General features: G+C 33.4%; 4 protein-coding genes across 7 annotated transcripts; 1 reads left to right on the top strand and 3 right to left on the bottom strand.

Moving 5' to 3' along the window:
* Positions 1-73: 73 nt before the first annotated feature.
* Positions 74-2762, bottom strand: ZKT (protein containing PDZ domain, a K-box domain, and a TPR region). The gene is made up of 7 exons (XM_022035434.2): positions 2182-2762; positions 1638-1744; positions 1338-1432; positions 1115-1191; positions 827-947; positions 556-615; positions 74-470 (listed from the first exon to the last, which is right to left on the bottom strand). The coding sequence occupies exons 1-7, from the start codon at positions 2595-2597 to the stop codon at positions 330-332; spliced, it is 1017 nt and encodes a 338-aa protein (XP_021891126.1). The 5' UTR covers positions 2598-2762; the 3' UTR covers positions 74-329.
* Positions 2763-4933: 2171 nt separating this feature from the next.
* Positions 4934-8216, bottom strand: LOC110809601 (nuclear polyadenylated RNA-binding protein). Of its 2 annotated transcripts, XR_002538866.2 has the most exons (3): positions 7050-8216; positions 5559-5676; positions 4934-5192 (listed from the first exon to the last, which is right to left on the bottom strand). XR_002538866.2 is itself a non-coding variant. In XM_088223436.1 (2 exons), exons 1-2 carry the CDS (start codon positions 7481-7483, stop codon positions 5613-5615), a joined length of 498 nt encoding a protein of 165 aa, XP_088079562.1. In that variant the 5' UTR covers positions 7484-8216; the 3' UTR covers positions 4934-5612. The 2 variants fall into 2 exon arrangements, 1 of the variants encoding a protein (XP_088079562.1); XM_088223436.1 differs by having other exon boundaries at positions 4934-5676.
* A 2592-nt stretch (positions 8217-10808) lies between these two features.
* OVA5 (Lysyl-tRNA synthetase, class II) lies at positions 10809-18944 on the bottom strand. 3 transcript variants are annotated; one of them, XM_022035431.2, is made up of 14 exons: positions 18447-18944; positions 17793-18011; positions 16351-16462; positions 16023-16131; positions 14759-14816; positions 14191-14259; positions 13965-14072; positions 13653-13745; positions 13404-13508; positions 13105-13311; positions 12841-12935; positions 12383-12473; positions 11486-11662; positions 10809-11108 (listed from the first exon to the last, which is right to left on the bottom strand). In XM_022035431.2, the coding sequence occupies exons 1-14, from the start codon at positions 18705-18707 to the stop codon at positions 11016-11018; spliced, it is 1797 nt and encodes a 598-aa protein (XP_021891123.2). In that variant the 5' UTR covers positions 18708-18944; the 3' UTR covers positions 10809-11015. The 3 variants fall into 3 exon arrangements, 2 of the variants coding, with proteins under 2 accessions (XP_021891123.2, XP_088078886.1); XR_015821607.1 differs by lacking the exon at positions 10809-11108 and having other exon boundaries at positions 11568-11662; positions 12383-12465; XM_088222760.1 differs by lacking the exons at positions 10809-11108; positions 11486-11662; positions 12383-12473 and adding an exon at positions 12494-12758.
* Positions 18945-21108: 2164 nt separating this feature from the next.
* LOC110824535 (uncharacterized) lies at positions 21109-21925 on the top strand. Its single transcript, XM_022055101.2, has one exon. The coding sequence runs from the start codon at positions 21319-21321 to the stop codon at positions 21658-21660; it is 342 nt and encodes a 113-aa protein (XP_021910793.2). The 5' UTR covers positions 21109-21318; the 3' UTR covers positions 21661-21925.
* The last annotated feature ends 3232 nt before the right edge of the window (positions 21926-25157 follow it).

Genomic DNA, 25157 nt, shown 5'->3' with positions numbered 1-25157 from the left:
GCATGTGTTTATGTTGCTGATCAATTAAGAGCTGAAAATGCCAGCCAACAGAACAAAGCAGAAGGAGCACAGCTAAGTTAAATATGTATATGTACTTTTTAAATTCTTTTTGATCTTCCTGTTCAGGAAATTACAGATACAAAAACTTTGGTAGAAATGAAAATTTGAAGCAAACAAGAACATGATACTGAATTTCTTCAAATCCCAGCATAAACTAAATCTATGGTGAAAAAATCATACATGTGAAAATAATTATTTGACACGTAAATGGGTTAACTAGCTCCTATCTTTTTCGAAAGCTCATAAGTGCAATCCCTCTCACCAAGACTTCATTTCTTGTTGAATCCAAATAAAGATTTAAGGGCATTGATGGCATTCTCATTGATAAATGATTCATCAAACCGTTTCAGAAGAGGGTCAAATTCTTCAGATGCTCTGATATTGGCTAGGTCAGGATCAGTTCGAATTCGCTGTTTACAATGTGAAGATTTTCAGAGAGTCTCTATGCTTGAACTGTTTGAAATAATAAATCTTATTGTGTAATTCATCTTTTACCTTGAAGTCTTCAAATCCATCTTTCAAGGCATCTTCAAGTGCTGAGAGCCCCGCTTGTACCTATCAGGGTTTAAAGAAAGCAAACAACTAATGAGGAGCCTGAAGTAGCTTCTTCAACAGAGAGCAAGTTTGTTCTTAAATTAAGAAAACTCAAATGGGTATGAGCGGACATGTATGCTTACAGTTAGCCAGATTCAAGTCTGAAACCAAAAAAAGTATAAAAAGAATCAAAATATTGTTTCGTGGAGTGCTAGTTATCCTCTTTCTTTACCTGATTCAACTTGGAATAACAACATGCAACATTGTAACTCGCTACAGAAGCTTCATCTGAATCTGGTTTGGAGCCTAATACAGATTCAAACTTCACCAATGCTTCCTCATAATTACCATTCCTTTGACAAGTAGGAGAAAGAAGTAAGGATCAGACGGGAGTCTAAAAGAACCATGAATCTTGAAAGCACATCATATGCAAAGTTAAAGCCACAAAATTACCAAAAGAACCTATTTCCTTGAAATCACATTTACATCATAAATTAAGCAAAGTTAGCAAGAGATTTACTTGTAAAGTTGCAGCCCTTCACGAAGGTCCTTGGCTCTTTGCTCTTTTTGCTCCTTTTTCCTCAAGTAATTTTGCATCTGAAAACAAAGGCATGTTGCCAAACTATTTTGGTTTCATCTTACACAATATATTCTCTTTGCAAAAACCAGCAAAGGGAATAAAAAAGATAGTGATTATCCTAATTTAGATTCGTTCAAAGTGACATCCAAGAATTCACACTCACTTGAATTTCCCTCACTCTATTACTGATGAATCCAGCATTCCTTTCTGCTCTTATAATCTCCTTTTCTGTTAGTTCACCTCCGCTCTCCAGTTTCCCTGGGAAACAAGCCAATGGTATTCATATTTTCTTGTATATAATGCAAACATATGATTACATGAATCGCCAATCGGATAGAAATTCTGAAGGCAAACCAACTTGAAGTTTGTTGATTCCAAGTACAAAACAAGCATGCTTCTCATTGTGCCTTGACATGAAGGTCAAGAAAAAAGAAACAAAAGCAAAATTGGAGGGAGGACTAACCATATTTCTTCTGCATTTTCATGAGTAATGGGCCTATTCTCTGGCGGATGGTATACATTGTCCTTCCATATTCTGCAGCAGGCCATATTTCTGTCCCAAAAACTGCACTGCATTACAGTAATCAGCATTAGGTCACATTCTCAAACATAACTCCAAACAGTTGTACAGTGTTGTAGCAGGCGAATGAAGGTTGAGTAACCAGGTATCGAGTAAGCTCTTAGTGTCAACATATCAAGCAGACTGGATAAACCTTAAGGAACTTATTGAACTCATGTTCCTCAAGGAATCCGTAGAGGCTAAGTCGGGGCTGTTCTAGGGGGCATATCATCATAAATTTTAAATGCCAACATTTCTGACCAGTAGAAGAATGTTCAATTATGTCTATATTCAGCAGTCCCAGTACAAAATCAAGCACATCAATGATTCTTGCTTAATCAGCTGAATTGCAAACTACGAAGGAAAACCGGTGGTTCAAAATACAAAACCAACTCATCCATCAATAATCAAAATTAAGAATATGAATACCAAAGGATAAAGAACAGACCTGGTGGCGAGCACTTTGTCTCCAACAGTGAATAAGCCGGTCTTGTCAGCTGCTCCTCCAGGCAGAATAGCATCAATATAAGTCCCACCATCTCTTCCTTTGAAGAACTTCAGGCCATAAGGCTGCTCCAACTCCACCTCATATTCTTCATACTTGTCTTCACCTTCACCCCCTTCACTTGCACCCTCAGGCTTCGACGCCTGGGACTCGGTTTCGGATGCTTTAACGATAAAAATTTTTGATTTTGGGAAATGGGTATTGCAGAAACTTGCGGAGGAGGTAAAAAATGAGAGGCCCTTGGATGAGAAGTGTTTGGTTTGAGGAAAGAGAGATTGGGTTTGGTGCTTGGGCTGGAGAGTTTTTGGCAATGGTGGTGATGAATAAAGAGATGGGTAGCTTCTTGGAGCTAAAGACATGGTGGGTGTTTGCTTTAATGGTTCGTGGGGGGGATTGAGGTCAGAGTTGTCCAGAGATGGAGGAGAGAGTGAGTGAAGGGGGTGCCATTGGAGAAGAAGAAGAAGAAGAAGAAGATTGATTGGTCTGAAAGTTTAGCTTTGGATTACAGAAGCCATGCTAGTGGCTCTAATCCACCCTTTCTTGAATGCAAGTCTACTTTGATTTTGTTCTCACACGTGTCACTTTATTAACTCTTAGTTTTCACTTCAAATTTTGTGTGTGAAATTTTCATATATATATATATATGTGTGTATATATGTATGTATGTATATTGAGAAGGCATATAAATATATTATACTTATTTATATACAAGATAAATAATTAAATTAATTAATTAATTAAAATAATATTATATGTAATTTTAATGGAGCAATATTATGGTTAATTTTTTTTTACTTGAAAAGAGTAATTACCATCATATAGTTTAATCACTAAAAATTTTAAATTAAATACAACTTCTTAAAGTTTTTGGTATAATTAATAATTGGACCCAAAGTTTTTAGAATATAACAATTTAGTCCATAAATATTTTTTTTTTTAAAATTAATTTTAATTTTTGAATAAAATTAAATTGGGCATGTGAGTGTGGGTCACATACCCATTTTCTTATACTGACAACATAATTTTTTTAAGGTGTCTTAAAAAGAGTTCTGTCAAACCTCAGCTTACTCCTCTCTTTCATTTTGTTTGGATTGTGGTTTATTAATGTATGGTATGGTGTTGAGTTTGTTTTGTCTTATTTGTATTCACTTTCAAATTTCTTATATTGATAATATATTTTTTTTAATGTGTCTTAAAAAGAGTTCTGTGAACCCACAGCTTACTCCTCTCTTCTTTCAATTTGTTTGGATTGTGGTTTATTAATGTATGGTATAGTACTAAGATTGTTTTGTCTTATTTGAATTTACTTTCAAATTTCTTATATCGATAATAAAAAATTTTTAAGGTGTCTTAAAAAGAGTTCTATGAAATTACAACTTCCTCTCCTCTTTCTGTTTATTTAGATTATGATTTATTAATGTATGATATGGTGCTGAGATTATTTTGTCTTATTTGGATTCACTTTTAAATTTCTTATATTGATAATATTTTTTTTTTTAAGTGTCTTAAAAAGAGTTCTGTGAACCAACAACTTCCTCTCCTCTTTCAGTTTGTTTGGATTGTGGTTTATTAATGTATGGTATGGTACTAAAATTGTTTTGTCTTATTTGGATTCACTTTCAAATTTTTTATATCGATAATAAATTTTTTTTAAGGTGTCTTAAAAAAAGTTCTGTGAAATTACAACTTCCTCTCCTCTTTCATTTTATTTGGATTGTGATTTATATTAGTATGATATGATGCTGAGATTGTTTTGTCTTATTTTTAAATTTCTTATATTGATAATATATATTTTTTTAAGATGTCTTAAAAAAAATTCTGTAAAGTTACGACTTCCTCTCATCTTTCTGTTTGTTTGGATTGTTGTTTATTAATATATGATATGGTGTTAAGATTGTTTTGTCTTACTTGAATTCACTTTTAACTGCATAGTATGATTTTTTGATAGTTTTTGCGTGGTTCTCTAAACCATCATTTTTTTTACTTTTGCAAATCACTCGAATCCGCGATTTTTGAGTGGTAAAAAATATTGCTTCCATTTATGCCCCCACCATCTTTTCTTAATTTCATATTTGTCCTAAATTAACGAAAAAATTAATATATAAAAAATAATAAGAATAATATAAATATACAAAAATAATAAGAACATACAAAAATAATCTTTTTTTCTTTAGTTTTTTTTATTTAATTACATATTTATATATATATACATACATATATATATATATGCAATATTGCCAGTTAATTTTTTTTATTTCATTTATTTATTTAATTATACATATACACAAATATATATATATTTGTCGCATAATAAAATAAATAATTTAATTTTAATTAAATATACAAATATATAATCATATTAATTCAACAGTTGTCATTATCATACATTAATAAAGTTAATTTTTAATAAAACTTAGAGAACCGTAATTTAAATAAAAACATCTACTTTTGATATCGTATTAATTGAATCGATTCCCGTAAAATTTTAGATCGATAAAAAGGAGTACAATCATTCATTTTTATTCTAACAATTAAGAACTTTTCTTTAATAGTTTTACTTCAAACAAAGTTTCTCTCGTAGTTCTATTAAAAACAAAGTTGATCCCGAATTTACGTTACGAAAAAATTACCCCGAACTAAATCACGTAAACACGAAATTAGATAGCAGAACAGTACAAAAGAGCAAGCAAAACAGTAAAAAGAACAGAAAAAAGTTATGATTAGAGATGAATTACAATGATTTGCAGAAGCATTAAAGTTGAGCTGATTGATAACAAAATCTATGGGAGGCAAAGAAATCAATTCTTGAAATTCAAGAAGCTGTCGCCATTGAGTGTGTTTCCAAAACATCAATCAACAAGCATGATTGATGACCCTTTTCTGCCTACAAAAAGCACAACACCAGGACATGTTCTAGACAGTCCCACCATTTTCATTCCTCATGAAGTCATCCACTGTAATTCAACCAAAAGAAACAGGGAAGAATAAAATTCCAAATAACAATTACCATGAACTTTCACAGTAAATTTTGTTTGCTGTATATGCATTTACCATATACAAGACTTGGTAGACTAGCTAGAAACCTAACGGACGGATTTAAGAATCAAAGTTAAGCGACAGTGGAAGAGAGTTTGAAGAGTCTTGAATCTTGCAGAAGAACTAGATGTATCCGCAATATTGAGCTCTCTGAGTGTATACTTTATCGAACCCAGATTTTCTTATGTGTGCCTACGTGTACTTCAGCTATTTTTTCTAATAACAAATCCGCCAAGATGAATAGAATGTAGTTGGAACGATAAGCTGTTTCGTGTTTCTCTTACCAAGTTTGACTCCCTATAGGAACTTGTGGGGAGGAAGAAAGTGATGGAGCAGGATCATAGAATATTACAAACACAGCCTCTATCATAATCACCATCGTTGTCAGAGTCTTCTACTTCACTGTTCAAAACAAGGAAAATATATATATATATATAATATCAGAAGGAATTACAGGAACCAGAAGCAAGAAATAAGACTTCTAAACTTGCAACATACAAACACTTCTTTTCATCATTTCCGTGTATCCTATATGTTTATGGGGGATGTTGGGCAAGCGATCTGTTTGTCTTTTGAAGAAACATTTCAGTTTAACTCCTACGTCAACAAGATTAGTCCTTCAAGAGAAATTTAACCGACCAAAACTGGTTTTAGATACCTCTAATGAAACCTTGTGTTGAGAGAGGAGGTGGATTTTGCATTTATTACGAAAGAAGACCCTCTGATCTGCTTTTTACAATTTGTTGTTCCCATCAAAGATAATACAGGCAGCAGAAATTATATAAAATATCTATTTGGGAGCATATATTAACATGCTTAAGCACTAAAACCAGCATGTGCTCTCAAGGGCCATAGAAGATTAGTCCAAAAATGCTCTAGAAATACATGCAGCCTGTCAAAATTGTTTCAAAAGCTATTGAAAATTGAGGTAGGTAGATGCTGCATTTGCTTTCGTTTGAGTTCACAATTTCTGTTGCCATTTCTTAAGATAACTTCGAGTAAAACTGTGAAGCGAAGCATTGTAGATGGCATTCTCTCCCCTCACTCCTCCCCCCACCCACCCACCAAAAAGAAAAAAGCACTAACATATGCCTTTCTGTTTCACAAACTAAAAAAGCAAACTCCCTCTCAGGAGAAATTTTCAGCATCAAGATACCATTTACCTTATATTCCTCAATCAGAATATTGACCTAATTTTTGGCACCAGCCAGGATGCTAAAGCACTTATCTCAATATTGAAAAACCATTAAAACATTTATTCCATAAACCAATTCTAATGCGTAAATTCTGATTCGATCCAGTTTTTACTTGCATTATATGATGATGAATTAATCTTTTGCAAACCTGTGATTACTACTTTAATAGCCTACTCTTGTTTCCACTTCAAAACTAGCAGCATTTTTTTGGCTTTGTTCTGGAAAAATGAATATATAGCTTCCTGCAGCCATACCTCCCTAATGAGAAAGTACAAAGTTTTCCATCAAGACTGGTCCTTTAGGTGCCTTTCTTATCTATCTTTTTACATATATTTATTCCCCAATCCCTCGTTTATTTTCAAGATTCTATTGCTCTAACTCAAATTGTAATAGTGAATTTAGGCCCAGAAAGAAGAACAGACTCCAATTGAAGCCAATCTCAATCTTCTAATCTAGAGAACTGAATTCTATATTCTACCAATTTTCAACTAAGAACTAGCAAAAAGCAGTTCAATCAAAAGTTCAAACAAAGGAAAATAGATTTGCCAAGAAAAACAAACAAAAAGGCAAAAGACCCACCTGGCCTCAAATTCTCTGATCTCAATAAGTTCTTTCCCCAACAAATCCATCCACTGCACCTTTTTCTTGTGGACTTCCTCTTTTGAATCTGAATCCAAACCGACCTTCCTGAGACTGCTTTTGAGATAATTCTCTCCTGCTAGCTGCTTGCTATCTACACTATCTTCCTTGACCTCAGTGGACTCACCTCCACAAGCACCACCACAACCATCAGAGACATGATTAACATCAGGGGCATCAATGGATGACACAACTGATGTGGATGGCACATGTGGGCTGCTCTCCAACTTCAATGGCCCAGCTGTGTATATATGGGGAGAGGGTTTGCAGAAGCAAATGAAAGAAGGACAATGAATTTTGCAGAACAAGACCCTCATCAACACATACGCTCCTCTTTTTTCCACTTGGCTTTTAACAACTGAAAACTCCTTCATCACACTCCTCCACACCACAATCCCCCCATTTCGTAGCTCCAATTAAAAATTTTTAAAAAAAAATGGAGAAAAGAGGCATAAATCCTTATCGAAACTCCAAACTCGTCGGAACCCAATGTCAAGATTTAAGATGAGAAAGAAACCCAAAACCAAAACCCACCAAGGGGACTTTAATTCTCCACAACCAGAAAAGGTTACTTTAGCTCTGGACTCTTTTGGTTTTTAATTCAGCTAAAAAGGAAGGAAAGGGACAACCTTTTCTCCCGAGGAAGAAACAAAGGCTAGAGAGGGATTCGTTTGTAGGGTAAAAGGATTCAACTTGAACAGAGCAAAGGGTGAAATAGTTGTCTCCCAAACAAGCCGACTTACCCACCAGCAACCTCTGTTTTCCCCTGTTTCTCCAATGGAGGAAAACCAGAAGAAGAGAAACAAACTTCAATGATGCTAATACATCCAGCAAGCTGCAAGGCCTTGCTAGAACTGTAAACCATGAAGAAGAGAAGAAGTAGAAATGGAAAAAAAAAAAATGTAAACAGAGAGATTGAGATTGATATAGAAGAAAATGAAAAGGAAAGAGTGGATTAGCTGGAAAGGATTAAGAGAGAAAAGATTGTTGAAGGAGTTTCAAGACCCTACCAAACAGAATTTCAACAGTAACTGCCATAAATATATTATAAACCTGTATCTGTATGCATTTAAAAGGGTATACTTTTGAATTTAAAAATATTGCTTTGCTTACCAACCAACACTTTCTATGTTCATGTTCCTTGCAATTCCAATACTATATTGTCTTCTGATGTGGTACAAGAATAATAATGTTTGGAATTGGTTGTCTTTCTTCTTAAATAAAAGAAAGAGAAGGGAGAAGAATGGCTAAATGGATGTAATGTTTGTTTTATTTAAATGGAACACTAGAATTTTCACTCCAAATTACAATTTACCGTTCAGATGATTTTACGTTCGTAAGAATCAAAATAACGATTTATCGTTTTTTTTTATAGAAAAATATTTTATCTCTTAAACAATTTGAAATAATAACGAAACCAAATCTTTTTCACCGGTAAATACTACATGTTATTCTGCTAGTTGGAGTTGCTTGTGGATATAGTAAGTTAATATGATATCGTAACGAGATTAGGTCATAATAGATGGTGGATTATTCTATGATTATCTTTAGCAAATTAAAAAGTCCAATGATGGGTTTTGTGGGCCACATGGAAAGAAGCAATCACAGTGGTCAATCATCTTTCAAATGATCCAAGGGTTGGAAATGAAAGGCCTACCAAGAACAAGAAAGTAGCAAAGACTTCCTCCCATACCAAATGATTAGCCATTAATGCTTTGTTTGTGGATTGCATGAAGTCTTCAAGGAATTTTGTGAAGATTTTTGATTTCATTTAAGCCATGTAAAGACACCCCCACAAGATTTATCTCTAATTCTATTATTTCTTTTTAATTAATTTAATTTTTTTAATAAGTATGATCATTTATTATTGTAAATTATTTAATTAAAATTATAAATATTAATTTTTAATGGATATTACTATTTTTAGTAGAAGTAATTATTATATCGCTTATTTATTATAAAATATTTAAAAACTAATAATTAATGATATTACCTCAATTGTTTTGATACGGTCATAAATACATTTTTTTTTGTTCGATAACGTAATAAACTTGTTAAAAATAAATCTAACTTGGTTATTTGTAACTCTATCAACACACTTGATAAATTAAATTATCGATCTAACTAGATTAAATATTACGGTCGACACTAAATAAATTAAATTATTGATCCAAATAAATTAAATTTTATAACAGACTACTATTATCTCATAATATACTTACAAAGTGATAAATTTTATATTTTTAATAAAATTCGAACTCGTGATCATAATACTGGACAACAAGGTATTAACTATTTTTTTTTGTTTTTCGTTTATAAATTTAGTGTGAAAAGGATCTAATGGATTATATGATTCCACTTTTTCTTTTTTTTTTTTTTTTTTTTCCTCTTTTAAAGGGGTTGACATAAGGTGAGACAACTTTTTAAAGCTATTCAAAATTCAAGAAAACCATGTATTATACTTTATATATATATATATATATATATAAAGCAAATAAAGATACCTTCAACACCATTCATTTTGCTTTATCCCTTGCTTCTTCTCTTTTTCAGCCATGAAAAATCACCTTGAGCAACACACTCAATTCCTTTTCAAAAATCTCTCACCGCTCATTATTCTATTCTCCATCTCCTACCATGATGCTTTTTGCACGCACTATGCAGCTTCTGACCCTACTATTACTATTTTCTTTATTTGGAGGAAACTCAATTTTTTTGTTGAATAAAAAAGTTTTGGACCTGTCCTGCACACACACATGTACATGTATCGGATATATTACCTACTGCTGCAGCCGTATGACGACAATGAAATGACAGGGGAGGTGGGGGGGAAGCCAATAATGGAGAAAATTGACACCTGGAGAAACACATCGTTGAAGGAGGAGACCACGAAAGAGATGGTGATTGAAAAATAAAAGGGTTCTGAGAATTTTCAAAAGGGTTCTGAGAATTTTCAAAAGAAAAATGTGAACATCAAAGTTCAGCTTTTTTATTTTGATCCAAGGGACAAGCGCATGACTGATTGTAGCTAATTGCGGGGGCACACGGCTCTCCACTCCGCCCTTGGCCATTCCTGTCTTGCCTTACGAGTACATGCATGCATTACATAATCACACACGCCTCTGCTATATGCTTTATAGAGCTGTTAGTTAGTTCCTTTTCTTCTTTTTTACAACACTTTTACTTGCACGTATACATGCATATATGCACACATATATGTATATATATATATACATATAATACATATACGTGGGACATCAACCGTAGATATGGGTATAATGACTTGGTTGAAGTCATTAAGTCTGTATAATTTTGTGAGAGACCACAGCCTCTCCATCTGGCATTTGGTCATTAGTCAACATCAACAACCTAACTGTACAGTGTCTAATCATTCAACAAATCCAAAATGTATCACTCTTTTTCACCAAATTCTCCATATAGCCAGCTCTTGGCTCACACCAAATGTGCATGACAAAGAAACCACACCCAACAACAAGAATTCTCTAGTTATATACATGTATCTATCATCCAAATCACTCAACATTCAAACAATTATCTAAATTTTATATCAAGCACGCCACATATGCGGTATATATGGCTCTGACCTAATCACACGAAACGGATGGATGGATGGATGGAAGAATAGGTTTTGAAAAAAAATGAATTCAGATTTACTTATTTGAGTCTATGTCAAAAAAATTATAGGCAAAAATTTTCTCTTTATGCTTTAAATAAATAATTTGTATACAGAGACAAAAATTTTCCTACAGATTCAGCACAAGCACTGCCCCAAAAGAGTAATGAGATGCAAGCGCACCAAAACCATTTTTCAACTTCAATATAACCTGACACTTGAAAATAAACCTATATCCATAATTGCCAATGGAAAAGAAACCTGCTGCAATGTTACGACTGAACTTTCAGAACAGGAAACGCAATAACATCTCGGATGCTGGCAGAATTTGTCAAAAGCATCACAAGCCTGTCAATTCCAAGTCCCTGCAAAACAGAATTCTTGTTGTTACACTTCCTTAGGAAGAATGTAATAGTACACAATCTCAGTTCCCTCATAGGTCAATTCATCATGCAAGAAGAGTTAGGAGAAGAGACACTCTCCAGATCAAAATAAACTATCCAAAAGTCAAATCATTTCATTCAAGAGGCAAGGCTCCGATCTGTCCAATAAACACATGATTGCTTCGTTGATAATTATTAAAATTGATTCATATCCAGACTCACCCGTAACCTTAGCGGAATTTAGTGTCAGCATTTGCAACGAAGCTAGCATTACTCACAAAATGCACATACAAATATCAAAAAATTCAAAAGCACGGTAAACGATTGGAGTTAATACAGATGAAAAAGGATGATCATACCATTCCTGAAGCTGGAGGCATTCCATACTCCAAAGCAGTCAAAAAGTCATCATCAAGAGTCACTTCGTAAGAATCATCTTCATTTTCCTTCACGGGTTCTTCTTTAGAATCAATTTGCATAACAGCTGCTGCTCTCTTCTCATTATGCTGCCTTACTTGCTCTTCCAAACGTTTCCTCTGCCATCATTTAAAACTAATGATAATATTTCTGCTTCCCAAGTAAAATCTAATTATTTAGTGTTTCATTTGTTCTGGCAATAATGTTCATATGTAGAGAAAAAGAAAATGAATGCCAACCACACCCAGGGAAACAGTGTTCACTGGGAAGTTTAATTCATGCTCTCTTCACTATACGTTATCTATCTATATTCGGTGATGATACTGGGATTTATTCTTGGGGGGTAATACTAGGTGCAATATATTGGTTTGTCAAAGGAGTTGGGATTCGAGGCCGAAAACCTTTGTCCCCTTGATAAAGTAGATATTATTATATTTTTTATTTTAACAATATAGATTTGAGTATATTTTGAATATTCGAGTTGAGTGAATACTGAAGCTTTTACTTTTCTTTTTCATAACAAATCTAATTCTATGTTTCCCACAAACATCTTGTATTTATTTGTGCACACATATACAAACATTTCGCTCTTGTAATTAGAAATAGCATAAGTACAACGGGAAGAGGGGGTTGTTGGTTCCGCCAATGCCTACGAGAGATTTCCAGCCAAGATTCTTCAAAGAATTTATGAAGACCCAAAATAGTTTTGTTTCGAAGCCTTGAACTGATGTATCACTTTTTGGGTTGTCCATCAATACTCAAGTTGGAATCTAATGCTAAATTAGTTACATCCATAAAAGCAAAGTTTTAAAAAGCTGGAGAACTGTCCCACTGCTTACCTGCTCCGTAGGATCAGTCAATTCAGAAAATGCATTAGCCAGTTCACGACCACAGATGAAGAGCTCGAATCTTTCAGTCAATCCTGTGCTCCTAATTTGAAAGGATTACATGAATGAAAACAAGTTTGGAAAGAGCAAAAGTGTATTTAATAGATATAGTTTCATCAGAGGAAAAAAAAAATTCATTCTTCTGCTTAAACATGTAAAACCACCACAGCCTAATTTGTAAATCTAAAGACATCCAGAAAGTTGGCAGTACTAATAACATGACAGCATTATTCCCTAGACTACTAAATGGAAACTTCTCAAATATTCAGCTCCAGATTCTCAATGTGCACCAACATTGTGATAGACTTTGAAGAAAGTCTAGCATGAGCTGAAAAAAAATATAATCAATAAATTCACTGGTAGATTTTAAAAGAACCTCAAACCTGATCTTTGCTTCATAAATTTCTTACCTTCTATGCGGTTTAGCAAGAGGAGAAATTTCAATAGGGTAGTCCAAGACAAATGTGGGTTGAAGAAGCTTTGGTTCGACAGCAATTTCAAAAACCTGGGGAAACAAAATAAAAATTAGCATCTCAAAGAACAGTGGCGATAGTTTCAGCCCAAAAAGAAAAGGTACAGCCAACAGCCTCATCTGAAAGAGACATAAGCAAGTTATATGCATGGAAAATATGGAGGAAAAAAAAAAGTCTTCTGATTAAGATATGGACATTCACCTCATTAAGGAGGTGACCGAGCGAGGGGCATGCTTCAATGGTAGATTTGTCTTTATTTTCAATTCCAGCTCCAAGTGTCCTAACAACAACATCTTTGGCTACTTTAAGATCGTTCCCCAACTCACTAAAATTAATTCCAGTAGCTTCCAGAACAAGATTGTGCATTGTTTCCCTCCTCCATGGGCGATCCAGATGTATTTCCACCCCCTGCATGGAAGCATCAGAGGCATTTTACTTTTGGGTATTATTGTGTGAATTAATAAAATAAATGATCCACAAGATCCGACTGGAATATCTACCTGATAATCAATTGTGAGCTTTCCATGAACTGCAAGCGCACATTGAGTAACAATTTCTTCTGCCATGTTCATCATGCTTTCATAATCTGAATAGGCTTCATACATCTAAGAACAGGCTAACAGAAAACATATCAGAGCTTAATTCCGAAATGTGAAGTTACTATGAACTGCAACCATACAACCTTAACATATAAGGAGCACACCTGTCAAACGTGTTGCAAATTAAACAAAAACAACAATTTAGTGTACCTCTATTGTTGTAAATTCAGGATTATGACGTGTTGAAATTCCTTCATTTCTAAATATTCGACCAATTTCATAGACTTTCTCAAATCCCCCAACCTGTCATTACAAGAACGAGATTTTGTAGGAAAAGAATTTTAAGTGCAAAAAAAATGACAAACGAGGAGATTCACAAAAAAAAAAAGGCAACAGAGTTATTACACTTAACACTTTGTATGGTAAACCAAGCACTAGAATGACTTAATATATTTATGTATAAATTTCATGTGTCTTCAATGATTAGCCTGAGGTTAGAAAGAAGAACATGAAAAATCTCACCAACATTCTCTTCAAGTGAAGCTCAGTTGCAATTCTCAAGTACAGATTCCTTTCCAGGGAATTATGATATGTGACAAACGGCCTTGCTTCTGCTCCACCAGCTGCTCCCTAGTTGATCGAATCAATGAAAACCAATTCCAGATACAAAGAATCTTTGCTCTTTTTTATTTAAAACATAGTATAATCACAGAAGAAACTAAGGAAGAAAGACGAAAATATTACAAACCTGCAGAACTGGAGTTTCAACTTCAATAAAACCTAAAGATTCCACTGCCTTGCGTATCTCTGATATAATCTATAATAAACAAAGTAGGATAAGATTCAAGCACACGGGCAAATCTGCTTATCTACATGCAACAAATCAATGCTTAGAGCATATTGAAACTGTATCCAATGTCTCAAAAGGATTATCCCATTTTTCAGATTCATAGTTCTAAAAATGTTCCATGTATTGAACACCTCACCTAACAAAAACTTTAACGCTTTCAAAACTTAGATCGAAGTGACCAAAAATGTTCCATGTACAGCTTCTTGATAAAAATACTTTACAAAAGTGTTTTTAACACATAGGAAGCATTATAAATACCTCTCGTAATCTCACTTTTGACACTAAGTTCAGTTCTTTAATAAGAGTTCTTCAATTTTCTCGTTGTGTAATGTGCTCAAATATTAAAAAATAAATAAATAAACATTAAAGTTCACCAATGTTGCAGCTTCACAGCTTAAACATAACATACTTATGAATTAACCAAAGGAGCAATTGAAAGTTGTGGATAAGGGAAAGGATAACCCACTTTTGCTCTCTTTCGAAATACATCAGCCACCTCAGGATTTGCAATCATGTCTACATACCTAAATGTAAAACACAGATCATTAAAAAAGGAGAAGAAAATTGAAGATATACTCAATGAATCTTAGATGAGTCATCCATATTAATATCTGAAGACCATCAGACTAAGTTAATACATGATTCCAGAAAAACAGTCCCCTACCGCCTCAAAGGTCAGCCAAGGAAGGCTATTTAAGGGGGGAAAAAAGGAAGAATTTGGTAAAGATCACCAAAGTGGACACGAGCTGTGGGAAAGGCAACCTTTTTTTACTAACTCTGGGTCAAGGCACATGGCTACTTCTCTTCCATTAGCATCACAGAGCTCCAGTGCAACTGGGAAGCATTTATGTAAAGCAGTTAGAGAATTGATTGATTGTATTTCTTTATTTTTTTTATTTGCTTTCGACTGATCACCAAGAGGAGGATGTCTTATTCTCCTTGATTATATTTTCATTTCCGTCTTTCCTCCATTAATAACACCTCTTCTTTTATCTAAAAAAAGACCACAAAAGTGGTGCAGCCCTGATATAAAAGGAAATAAAAGATGGAATTTACAATTTAGTTAGCATGTCCGTGATATCCCCAAGAAGCCTTACTGAGAGCACGGCCCTTAAACCAAAAAAAAAACTGAAACCAAACATTCCGAACTCTACTAAAAGAATAAAACCATTCTTTTCTTTTTTTTGAAATAAAAGAAAAAGAATAAAACCATTCTTGAAAACTGTTTTATTCTTTTCTTCCAAATAACCCACAAAGTAAACTGACTGATAAGAGAAATTTGTCTTTTCCCGGCCTTATTACTCATAATACTTTGCAATGCACACAGCTGATTTGCCACCTAATCAGCCATAACAAAGATTCACTTTAAAAGGTCCAACATGGTGGGCCACAATTGATAAGAGAAAGTGCATCCTAGCAACATATGACCAGGGGTCCATGCAACATTTTTGTTCAGAAAACATAGATTAACCATAATCTTGCACCTTTGGTGAATTTTTGAACGTAAGAATCCCCCATGAGCAACTCAATGATTTACTTCGAAATTTTCTGATCCATTTATCTCTAGATCAACCAATAAGAGAAGGCCAAAAGGAAGGAGAAATCTCTAGATCAACTAATAAGGTAAGAATCCCCGCATCATACATTTCTTTTTTTTAATGTAAAAATCATATATTTCAAACACCAACCTCAAAATGAAGGAGAAATACAGATTGAGTAAATTGTTTTACCTTTGTCGGTAGCGTTTATCCACATCAGTAAGACCGTGATACTTGTCTGGAAGCGGAAGGAGAGATTTTGTAAGAATTGAAAAAGAATTCACATAAATAGATAGCTCCCCTGAAAAAAATAAGAAAATGGTATAACATCAGTCACAGCATCATCAACAAGCATATTGCTTCTAAGTTCAGGAGCAATGTTAGATGAATAAGAAATTGATCCCCCCAACTCAACACCTCCCCTCACATGACTAAACAGCCAAGGAATACCATCTTCGGTATAAAATAAGGTACTCACACTAGTTCTCTCCCCCACAATGATTATATTTGAGAAATTTACCTTTCTCTGTGCGTTTTATTGAGCCACTTGCACCTAGTATATCACCAATATCAACAAATGTTTTTAGCTGTTCAAACTGATCACTTGCAAGCCTCTCCTTCTCGCAGTAAAGCTGTAACCACCGAAACAGTACCCAAATTTGGAAAACTGAATGAGGACAAATACTCAAAAGCTCCGTTTGACAGAGAAAGATATATCTAGTACGTAGTCATTTCAAACCCATAGTCATCAAGAAAACTCCAAAACCAGAAATGGAACAACAAGATATAAAATCCAGCTTGTTCTTTTTAATAAATAAAACACAGCTTTCCAATAAATTTAAAAGTAGCATCATCTGATTGACCTTATTTAATGAACCATGGTTTCTATAACCTGTCAGAATATTATGAAGACCACCAGGTAGCCACCTTAATGAGTTGTTCGACTACCGAAGGAAAAGATAGAAGCCTTTCATGCATATCAAGTCACATTTTTTACGCACCAACCAGCTTATTATGAACAAGTAGCCACCAGTGAGTAAAAGTTAATATATAACCCTAAACTCAAGAAAGTGCATGTTTCTCCTTAGCTACCACTTTCAGCTAGAATGTTACCGAGTCCTCTACTTTTTGTCTAGACAACTGATACACATCTAAATTGATTAAGTGAGAGAGCAGAAGTGTATAATATGACCAATTGCTAAAGACATCTTCAATGACAAAATAGCTGTTACTCAAGGATGCAGCATTCCAAAAATCTAAAAGAAATTAATCCCTGCAGGTAAAAACCTGTTGCTTGAGTTTGCTTCCGTTCTTTGTTTAAACTTTTCTACGTTATTTCTCATTGATTTCAGCTCCACCTCAAACAGAAACTATAACTTTTCTGCTCAAATTAAATTATACAAAATTATTTTTTTGTGTAAAAAAATTATATACTCAAGAGCACCAAAGGCATGCAACCTATGCACAAAAAAATTTACAAATCAATCAAAATATCTATCAAGTTTTCAAATTTATCACCAGGACAAAGTGGATGACCCCTGATCAGATAACTTAGAGTTTGAAACCAAATATCTTTTAAATTTGTCAAGAGTAAATTCAATCCCCTCAAAAGCTCTTATGTTTCTCTCATATGACCCAAAAGGAGGTGAAAGGTATAAACTTTATCCTATATTAGATTATCTTTTGACAAAGATCTATATAATTATTTTAACTAGAAATGTTCATAATTCATGCTACAATGAAAACACACAACACACAAACACAGAGTAAAAAAACACTAGCTTCAGCTGTAAACAATAAAAAGCTGAGTAAATTTGGCACAAACAAATGGTATGATTTAATTTGAGCTAAAGTCTGGCATACATATCAAACTAATAATAACAAAAGAAACAGATATAACCAATATGCATTATGGAGCTAAAAGAACCAGTATGTTTATAAGAACATGAAGTAGAAGCAAACCTGAATTGTCCCGGAGTCATCTCGAAGTGTCAAGAAGGCAAGCTTCCCAAAGGCTCTACGTGCAACAATCCTCCCTGCCATAGTCACATGATCAGCCTCACTATTGGATTCTTCACCATTTCCAAGATGCCTATAAATCTCTTGCAGCTGACTGGCAGAATGAGTCCGGTCCCATTTGTAAGCATAAGGCTCAAAACCTTTGCTCCTCAACTCTTCAACCTATATAACCAATATCAAACATGAAAAAAAAATCCATATGTTATGCGACTCCCACCATGTTTCTCAGCAACCAAACAGAATTTCTCCACTGTTGGCTTCATTATATAATTCCCTCTTACATTCAAAAATTCGAACTTGTCTTGAAGAATAAACCAAACCAGTTAATTGATATGTTATGCGACTCCCACCATGTTTCTCAGCAACCAAACAGAAATTCTCTACTGTTGGCTTCATTATATAATTCCCTCTTACATTCAAAAATTCGAACTTGTCTTGAAGAATAAACCAAACCAGTTAATTGAAGGCTAAAAACGATAATGCCAAACCCATCAATCACTCAAATTTAACAAATTCCCAAAGAATTCAAATGTGCGTACACATAACGCGCACACACATATACATATGGACAGAGAGAGGGAGAGAGAGAGACTAGACCTTTTGGAGACGAATGGAACGGACGGCTTCTCTGTCAGAGGTTGAACTGGAGGAGGGAGAGGAACGGCGATTGCTGCGAGAAGGGAGTTTGGTGGTGGGTGGTGCGGTTGTGGAGACCGGAGACGAAGAAGAAGAAGAAGAAGAAGAAGAAGAGCAGCGTAAGAGTCGCGTAGAAGGATAAGATGATTTTTTGAGAGTGAGTGCAAAAGATGAAGATGACAAGTTAAGAACCTGCCTACTCCACACTTTCACTGCCTCCATTTTCTCTCCTTCCCTCTACCCTCCTCTCCTATCTCCCCCTGCAAATAAATCAATGGAAGTCCTGGTTTTGTCTTAGAATTGAAGTGGGCTGGGCTTAAATCTATTTTCATCCTTCATTTTGGGCTACGAACGAACATATTTATTACAATTTACGAATTGAAAATTCAAACCCTAATCCATTCATACAAATTAAATAAATAAAATTATAAACTCAAATTTTCAAAGGTGAAACAGAAAACAATTAATAATTAGCAGAAGCAGAAGAGCCTTTGCCCTGCAACTGCAAACATCCCTTGGTGCAGGCAAGATCGCAGACACCCTCAATTGCTCCCTCAACTCTCATGCAGATGGGAGGACAATCTTCCATGCACTGACCATACGTCTCTGGATCTGTTTCGTGTATGAGAGCCGCCACCATTGTTGTTATCATTAACATCACCATCACCATCATCATCATCTTCATCTTCATCGTCTTCTTCTTCTTCTTCTTCTTCTTCTGCAATATATATTTATATAATAATGGATTGACGCATGCATGGCTTAACTGGTGTACGAGATATCAATGTAGAAATCACAGGCCACCACTTATTTTGATGGGACATGAGAGATTCGAGGTGGATATATATATATATATATGTATCATATTCAAATACCATTAATTTTAGTTATTATATATTTAGAAAATTCACTATTTTTATATTAAAAATTATATTATAAGTCTTTAAAATTTTACTAAATTTATTTATTTATATTAAGTGTTGTATAATGAAGAATTATATCAAAAATATAAAATTAATTAAAGTTCTTTAAACGATATAATTAATTAATTAAATTAGTAATAATAAAAGGAGACGATCATCAAATTTTTAGAATTTGTTAATTTAATTACTATATAAATAATATATTATAATTATAAATAATTAATTATCCCGTTAACAAATTTTTTTTAAATAAAATCTAACTGTCATAAAATATTTATTTTATTATAATATATTTTAACTCGTTAGTTAACATTTAATCTAATCAATACTATTTTACTAACACATTAACGAATATATTAATTATTATATATAATAATTATTTGAATATTATAGTAAAATCGTTATTGTATTAGTTCGAGAGAACAAATTTATCGATTACTAATGTAATAGTTGTTTATAAATCTCGTATTTTTCTAACTATTTTATTTACATGGGATTAAAATTATATGTCTAGATAAATATAACTGTTATAAAATTTTATTTTTATTTATAAAATATAATAAGTTGGTCGAAACTTAATATACGCACGATCTCGTTTATATATTATTAATTATATTAAATCAAATAATATAAAATATTTACTGTTAATTTATAATATACTTATAAAATGATAAACTTTACGTGATCCGTAATATTAATTTGAAGTATACATCTAGACAAACATAATTGTTACAAAAATTTATTTTTGTTTATAAAATATGATAAATATATCGAGACTCAATCTATCTAGAATTTCGTTTATATATTATTAAGGTAAATTATCAATTCTATTAAATCAAATAATATAAAATATTTATTGTTAACTTATAATATACTTATAAAATGATAAATTTTACGTGACTGATCCGTAATATTTAAATTTTTAAATTTAAAAAAAATAAAATACAAAACCAAACAAAATATTGCCAAGTACAAATATGTAGATATAAAATAAAAGTGTGTGGGATAATAAAATAAAACCAATTAAGCATCATGACATTAAGTGCATCTTGCGAAACCCTAATATGTATGTTCATGGATGTATGTCACATCAACCAACATAATCAATATTTTAATTAATTAGGTGTACATTAAAAAAATTAAATTTTGAAAAATATAAATATAAATATATGTATATGTATATTTATATATTTTCACAATCACATGTCACATACAATAATCTTATCCATAGATTGGTATGTTGTACCTTAGATTTATATTTGAAGGTGACATTTTCAAAAATAAATTAAAAATACAACTACTCCAATATATATATATATATATGTATATGTATGTATATGTAATCTTCCATTGATTATAGATGTTATTGAAAAAGAATTCCAAATATTTTTTAATACCATTGAAGTAGTGAAAGAAAAAGTCTTAATGGAGATATTTAGAGAGAGATATTATATTTTTTTGAAGATTATATGAATTGAAGTTTTATACTTTAATTAATTTAAATAGATAATATATTTAAATTAATTAAAAAGATATTAACAAATATTATATATATATATTAATATATTTGTTATCATATTTAAATTTTAGTTTGAAAAATAAGAAATTAACATGGGATTATGTGTTTCCATTTTACTTATATATAATATTATAATAGATAATGTGTGTGTGTGTGTGTGTATATATATATATATATATCCAGAGGCTTGAAGAAGCCAAAAGAATTTGTATAAAAAAAATGAAGACTTACAAAAGAAACAGAGCAAAACACAAATTCATCAGCAAGACTAACAAGGGAAAAAAAATGATCCCACAAACAAGACCCAGCAAATAGTGAATCAGAGGAGAAAAAGGTTGCGCCTTTGTAGGGAGGAAGAGAAAAAGCTGGAGCCTTTGTAGGGGAGGAGGAGATGGTGTTCAATAGCTTGGCAGTTCTATCGGTGGCCCACGCCTCGGCGGACGCATGGCAGCAGATTGCACGCATACCGATGCAGGATCGTGTCAGCAGCCACCAGCTGCTTGATCTTGTTTGCTGCTTCCCACTTCACCAATTGGGTCGCCTTGCTCTCTGTCTCTGGACCTTGCTGTGCCTGCCCCCACCTGATTCCTTCTACTACTCTTACCCTTCATCCTCTTCCGACTCCTCTGATGATAATGATGATCATCATCCTTATCATCATCACGATGATGGGTCTTCATCCTCCTCCGCCGTTGACCTTGATGACTACTACCCCCATGCCCATTCTGATTGAACTTGCCTCATCTTTTTCTTGTACAGTAACCCCTTTTCCCATCCGTCTCCTCCAGGTTTTATGAAGGCTGTTTGTTTCTCCTTTTCTCTTGTAATTAGTGTTCTCATTTTTTTTAACTAGATGGCTTTTGTGTTAACTTAGTTTACAGGTTGATTACCAGTCTTTACAATTGCTCTTGTTGTTCTTGATGATGACGTTGTGCTTGTGACTTTATGTAGTTAAAAATTTTCTATTGAGATTAATGAATTGGGGTATTGGAATCCAATGGTTTTTACTTCAATTTGTTTGATTGATTAATTAGTTTTGATGGATCATTTTCACATTTGGCTTGTGTGTATGTGCATAAAGTGGCATTCTTTTCATGATTGATTTCCGTTTTCTCTGATTTTAATGTTGTTCTAATAAGATGGTTTCCTTTGTTTTGTATATATGATATGTACCATATGTTGATTCAAGAATTTGGTCATTTAGAACTTTGGTTGATGCTTTTTGTTGGCTTGATAAGAAGATTTGGTTTCCTGTACTATGCAGATGTGATAGTTCAGATTGTTGAATTAGAATGTTCAAAACTTTAATTGACGCCTATGGTTTGTTATGGCCTTAAGATTGTGAAACTTGTTTTGCGTTCTCTAATCAGAATGAGACAGTGGAATGATTTTTTTTTTTCTCTTGAAATAAGACGGTGGAATGATTTTGAAGATCAACTGCCAGAAAGCGCAAAGGCAATGGGGGAGTGTGAAATAAGCATTAGAAATACTTGAACTAAATGTCTCCAATACCTCAAATTTGTGCTAGTTCAGAGGAGAAATTTTTATAATTGTTCTTGGCATTAGAATAGATGACTTTGACACACATCACGCTGATAGAGTTCCATGGCATATCTGATTGAATATTCAGTACAAGATATCAGTATCCTAGGCTTCAAATCTTATATAAGACCTAACTGACTGCCTTGCTTGTGATTAGCAGTGGGACTAATGGGCTTCACTTACCATGTCCTGGAGCTGTGCACAGCTGCAACTTATTAGGCCTGGAAGTCCAAAACATTGAGAGGTTTTGGTGATCTAACACTGCTTGAGTTTGGATAGTGATTCGGTTATAAACAGTTATTTGATTTGTCCAGGCACTGTCTGATGGAGTTTCATGCCCCTCCTTGCAAGTTAAAATCCAAAATCTGTTTCTTTCAAATCCTTTTTCCCATGGTAATGCAGTTATAGAGCTTACCCGTAAGCATAAGGGATTAGATGGTTGAAAACAAACTTAGGCTTTTTATAATGATGTCATGCATTTTTATCTTCAACGACTGGCCCAGCATTCAATGCGGGTCGAAGCATATGGCTGGTTAAATGCTGTTAATGAGAATAGTAATTCATTATTCTTAACAATAGGTCCTGGAGACTTCTTGGTTCATCATGCCATTGCTCTAGGTTTACATACAACTACATTAATCTTAGTAAAAGGTGCTTTAGATACATGTGGTTCCAAGTTAATGTCAGATAAAAAGGATTTCGGTTATAGTTTTCCTTACCATGATCCGGGACGAGGTGGTACTTGTGATAGACCTCATTTTTTTCCAACATTGCTTATAAAGGATGAAATTTTTCTTAAGATAACTTTTAGGGCTTCAGTTAAGTGGATGGTTGACCTTTATGTTCAACAACAGCTTTATATAGCCTTAATATCATAGCGGATTACCTGATGTCTAGGAAGTTGACTTTGATCGTGAGGGAATTTAGGTGGATAAGACGTTGTCACATTCAACTTGTGATAGCTCATGGTCGTATTTCATTTTTTTCAATGTATTCTGCTTAACTTAATATTAATTGAATCATTTGTACTCAACTTTCTAGTTCATGTTTGAGATACTCTATGTATATTAAATGTTCATGGCTTTTCTTACAGAAATTTTGCTTTTTGCCACTTCATATAAAAAACCTCATCACTTTTATCCTTGAAAGATTCCATGTTATGGTCCTTATTTAGGATATAGTTTGGAGATTTTATTAATAGTATAGGCTCATATAGAGATAATCCAATGATCTCCTAGAGTTTAAAATACTCATAAACTTTTTTAACAAACATCTCTGCATATCTTATCTAGACTATAATTATCTTTTTATACAAGAAAAAATAACTTTTCTTAAGACGTAACTTAGCCCACATCCTAGAAACTATCTTAGCACTTATCGCCCACATCCTAGAAAGTGTCTTTGCACTTATCCCTGTAACTAACTGTATCATTAAATAAAACTAGATAACTAAATAACAAAAATGGTTTTATTCTAGCAGCATATGTCACCCACTTTAGCAGCCATGTGTCAATCATTTTCAGTGGCCATGGCCGATATGGCTCAGAACATTTCCTTTAACTTCTCTTCAGATACGTAGTTCCTTTAACTTACAATCTTCCCAGCAGTATGTTATTGATAAATTCTTGTCATACTTTTAAATTTCTAATGCAATATATGGTTGAGGATATGTGCATATGGAAAGTGACTTAATCCTAACATGGAGAAGTGACTTGTCGTAGGAATTGCCTTCTTTCTATGAATAGATGAGAAATGTTAGTTACTTCCCAATGCATTAGTTGCTTTAAAGTCTGTTTCAGCAAATAGTTATATGATATACAAGATGATTCTCATGATGCATTCTTACATGCATTACATATATACAGTTTCCACTTTGCTTAAAGATGAAATTGCCACTGCTTTACCTTCGCAAGGAGAAGGTTAACATGAAGCCACTCACACGTGCAGATATACAACATCAACATGCATTGGAAAGGCTGAGATTTAAGGAAGTTTTTCACAATCTGAGAGTAAATGCGCTGAACTGTTGAACAAAAAATTACTTCAGTTGGCCAAACTAAATGCTCAATATAAGTGCATATCTAGCTTTGTTTCCTTTGCTTTAGTTTATTACCAAAAAAACTGCAGGCAGATGCCATAGTTTTGTAGGAAAAAATAGCACAAGATTTTTGTTCTCTAAGTTTTATGTTTAAACTTTTTCGATTTGAATCTTACTATTTAAGTTGGTGATTGATGAAATTGGTAATATGTGGTACCAATTTTACTTGTAATTCTCTAATTTATCTATTTTCATCATTTTAGACAGAATTTGCACCCTCCCCAGTCAAAATAAGTACAGATTTCTTAATAAGTTCTACATATAAACCTCATTTGTTCCTAATATAGCCTATTTCTTGTATTGTTTCAAGAGTCCATTTCCTTTTTTATTACGTTTCTTGGCATCGATCTTACCATATTAAGAGTTTTTGCTTGTGCCAAATTAGTATTAGAGCCTCAACCAATCTTGTTAAAATATAGCAGCATAGGCAGCGAGAATATCTAGTCTAACCCTAGCTCGATAGATTGTTAACATACAAAGGAAATAGGGACACGAAATCTTGATCCCTTGGACAGACCGGAAGGTGGTGCTGAGGGGAAGATAATTTCGATGAAATAATATTTTTTTTGAAGTTTACCACTAATAACGAT

This window comes from Carica papaya, chromosome 6, assembly GCF_054855325.1.
Source record: "Carica papaya isolate Zhongbai chromosome 6, ASM5485532v1, whole genome shotgun sequence".
NCBI lineage: Eukaryota > Viridiplantae > Streptophyta > Magnoliopsida > Brassicales > Caricaceae > Carica > Carica papaya.
The sequence above is the reverse complement of the archived record's forward strand: the minus strand, read 5'-3'. Positions and strand labels throughout refer to the sequence as shown.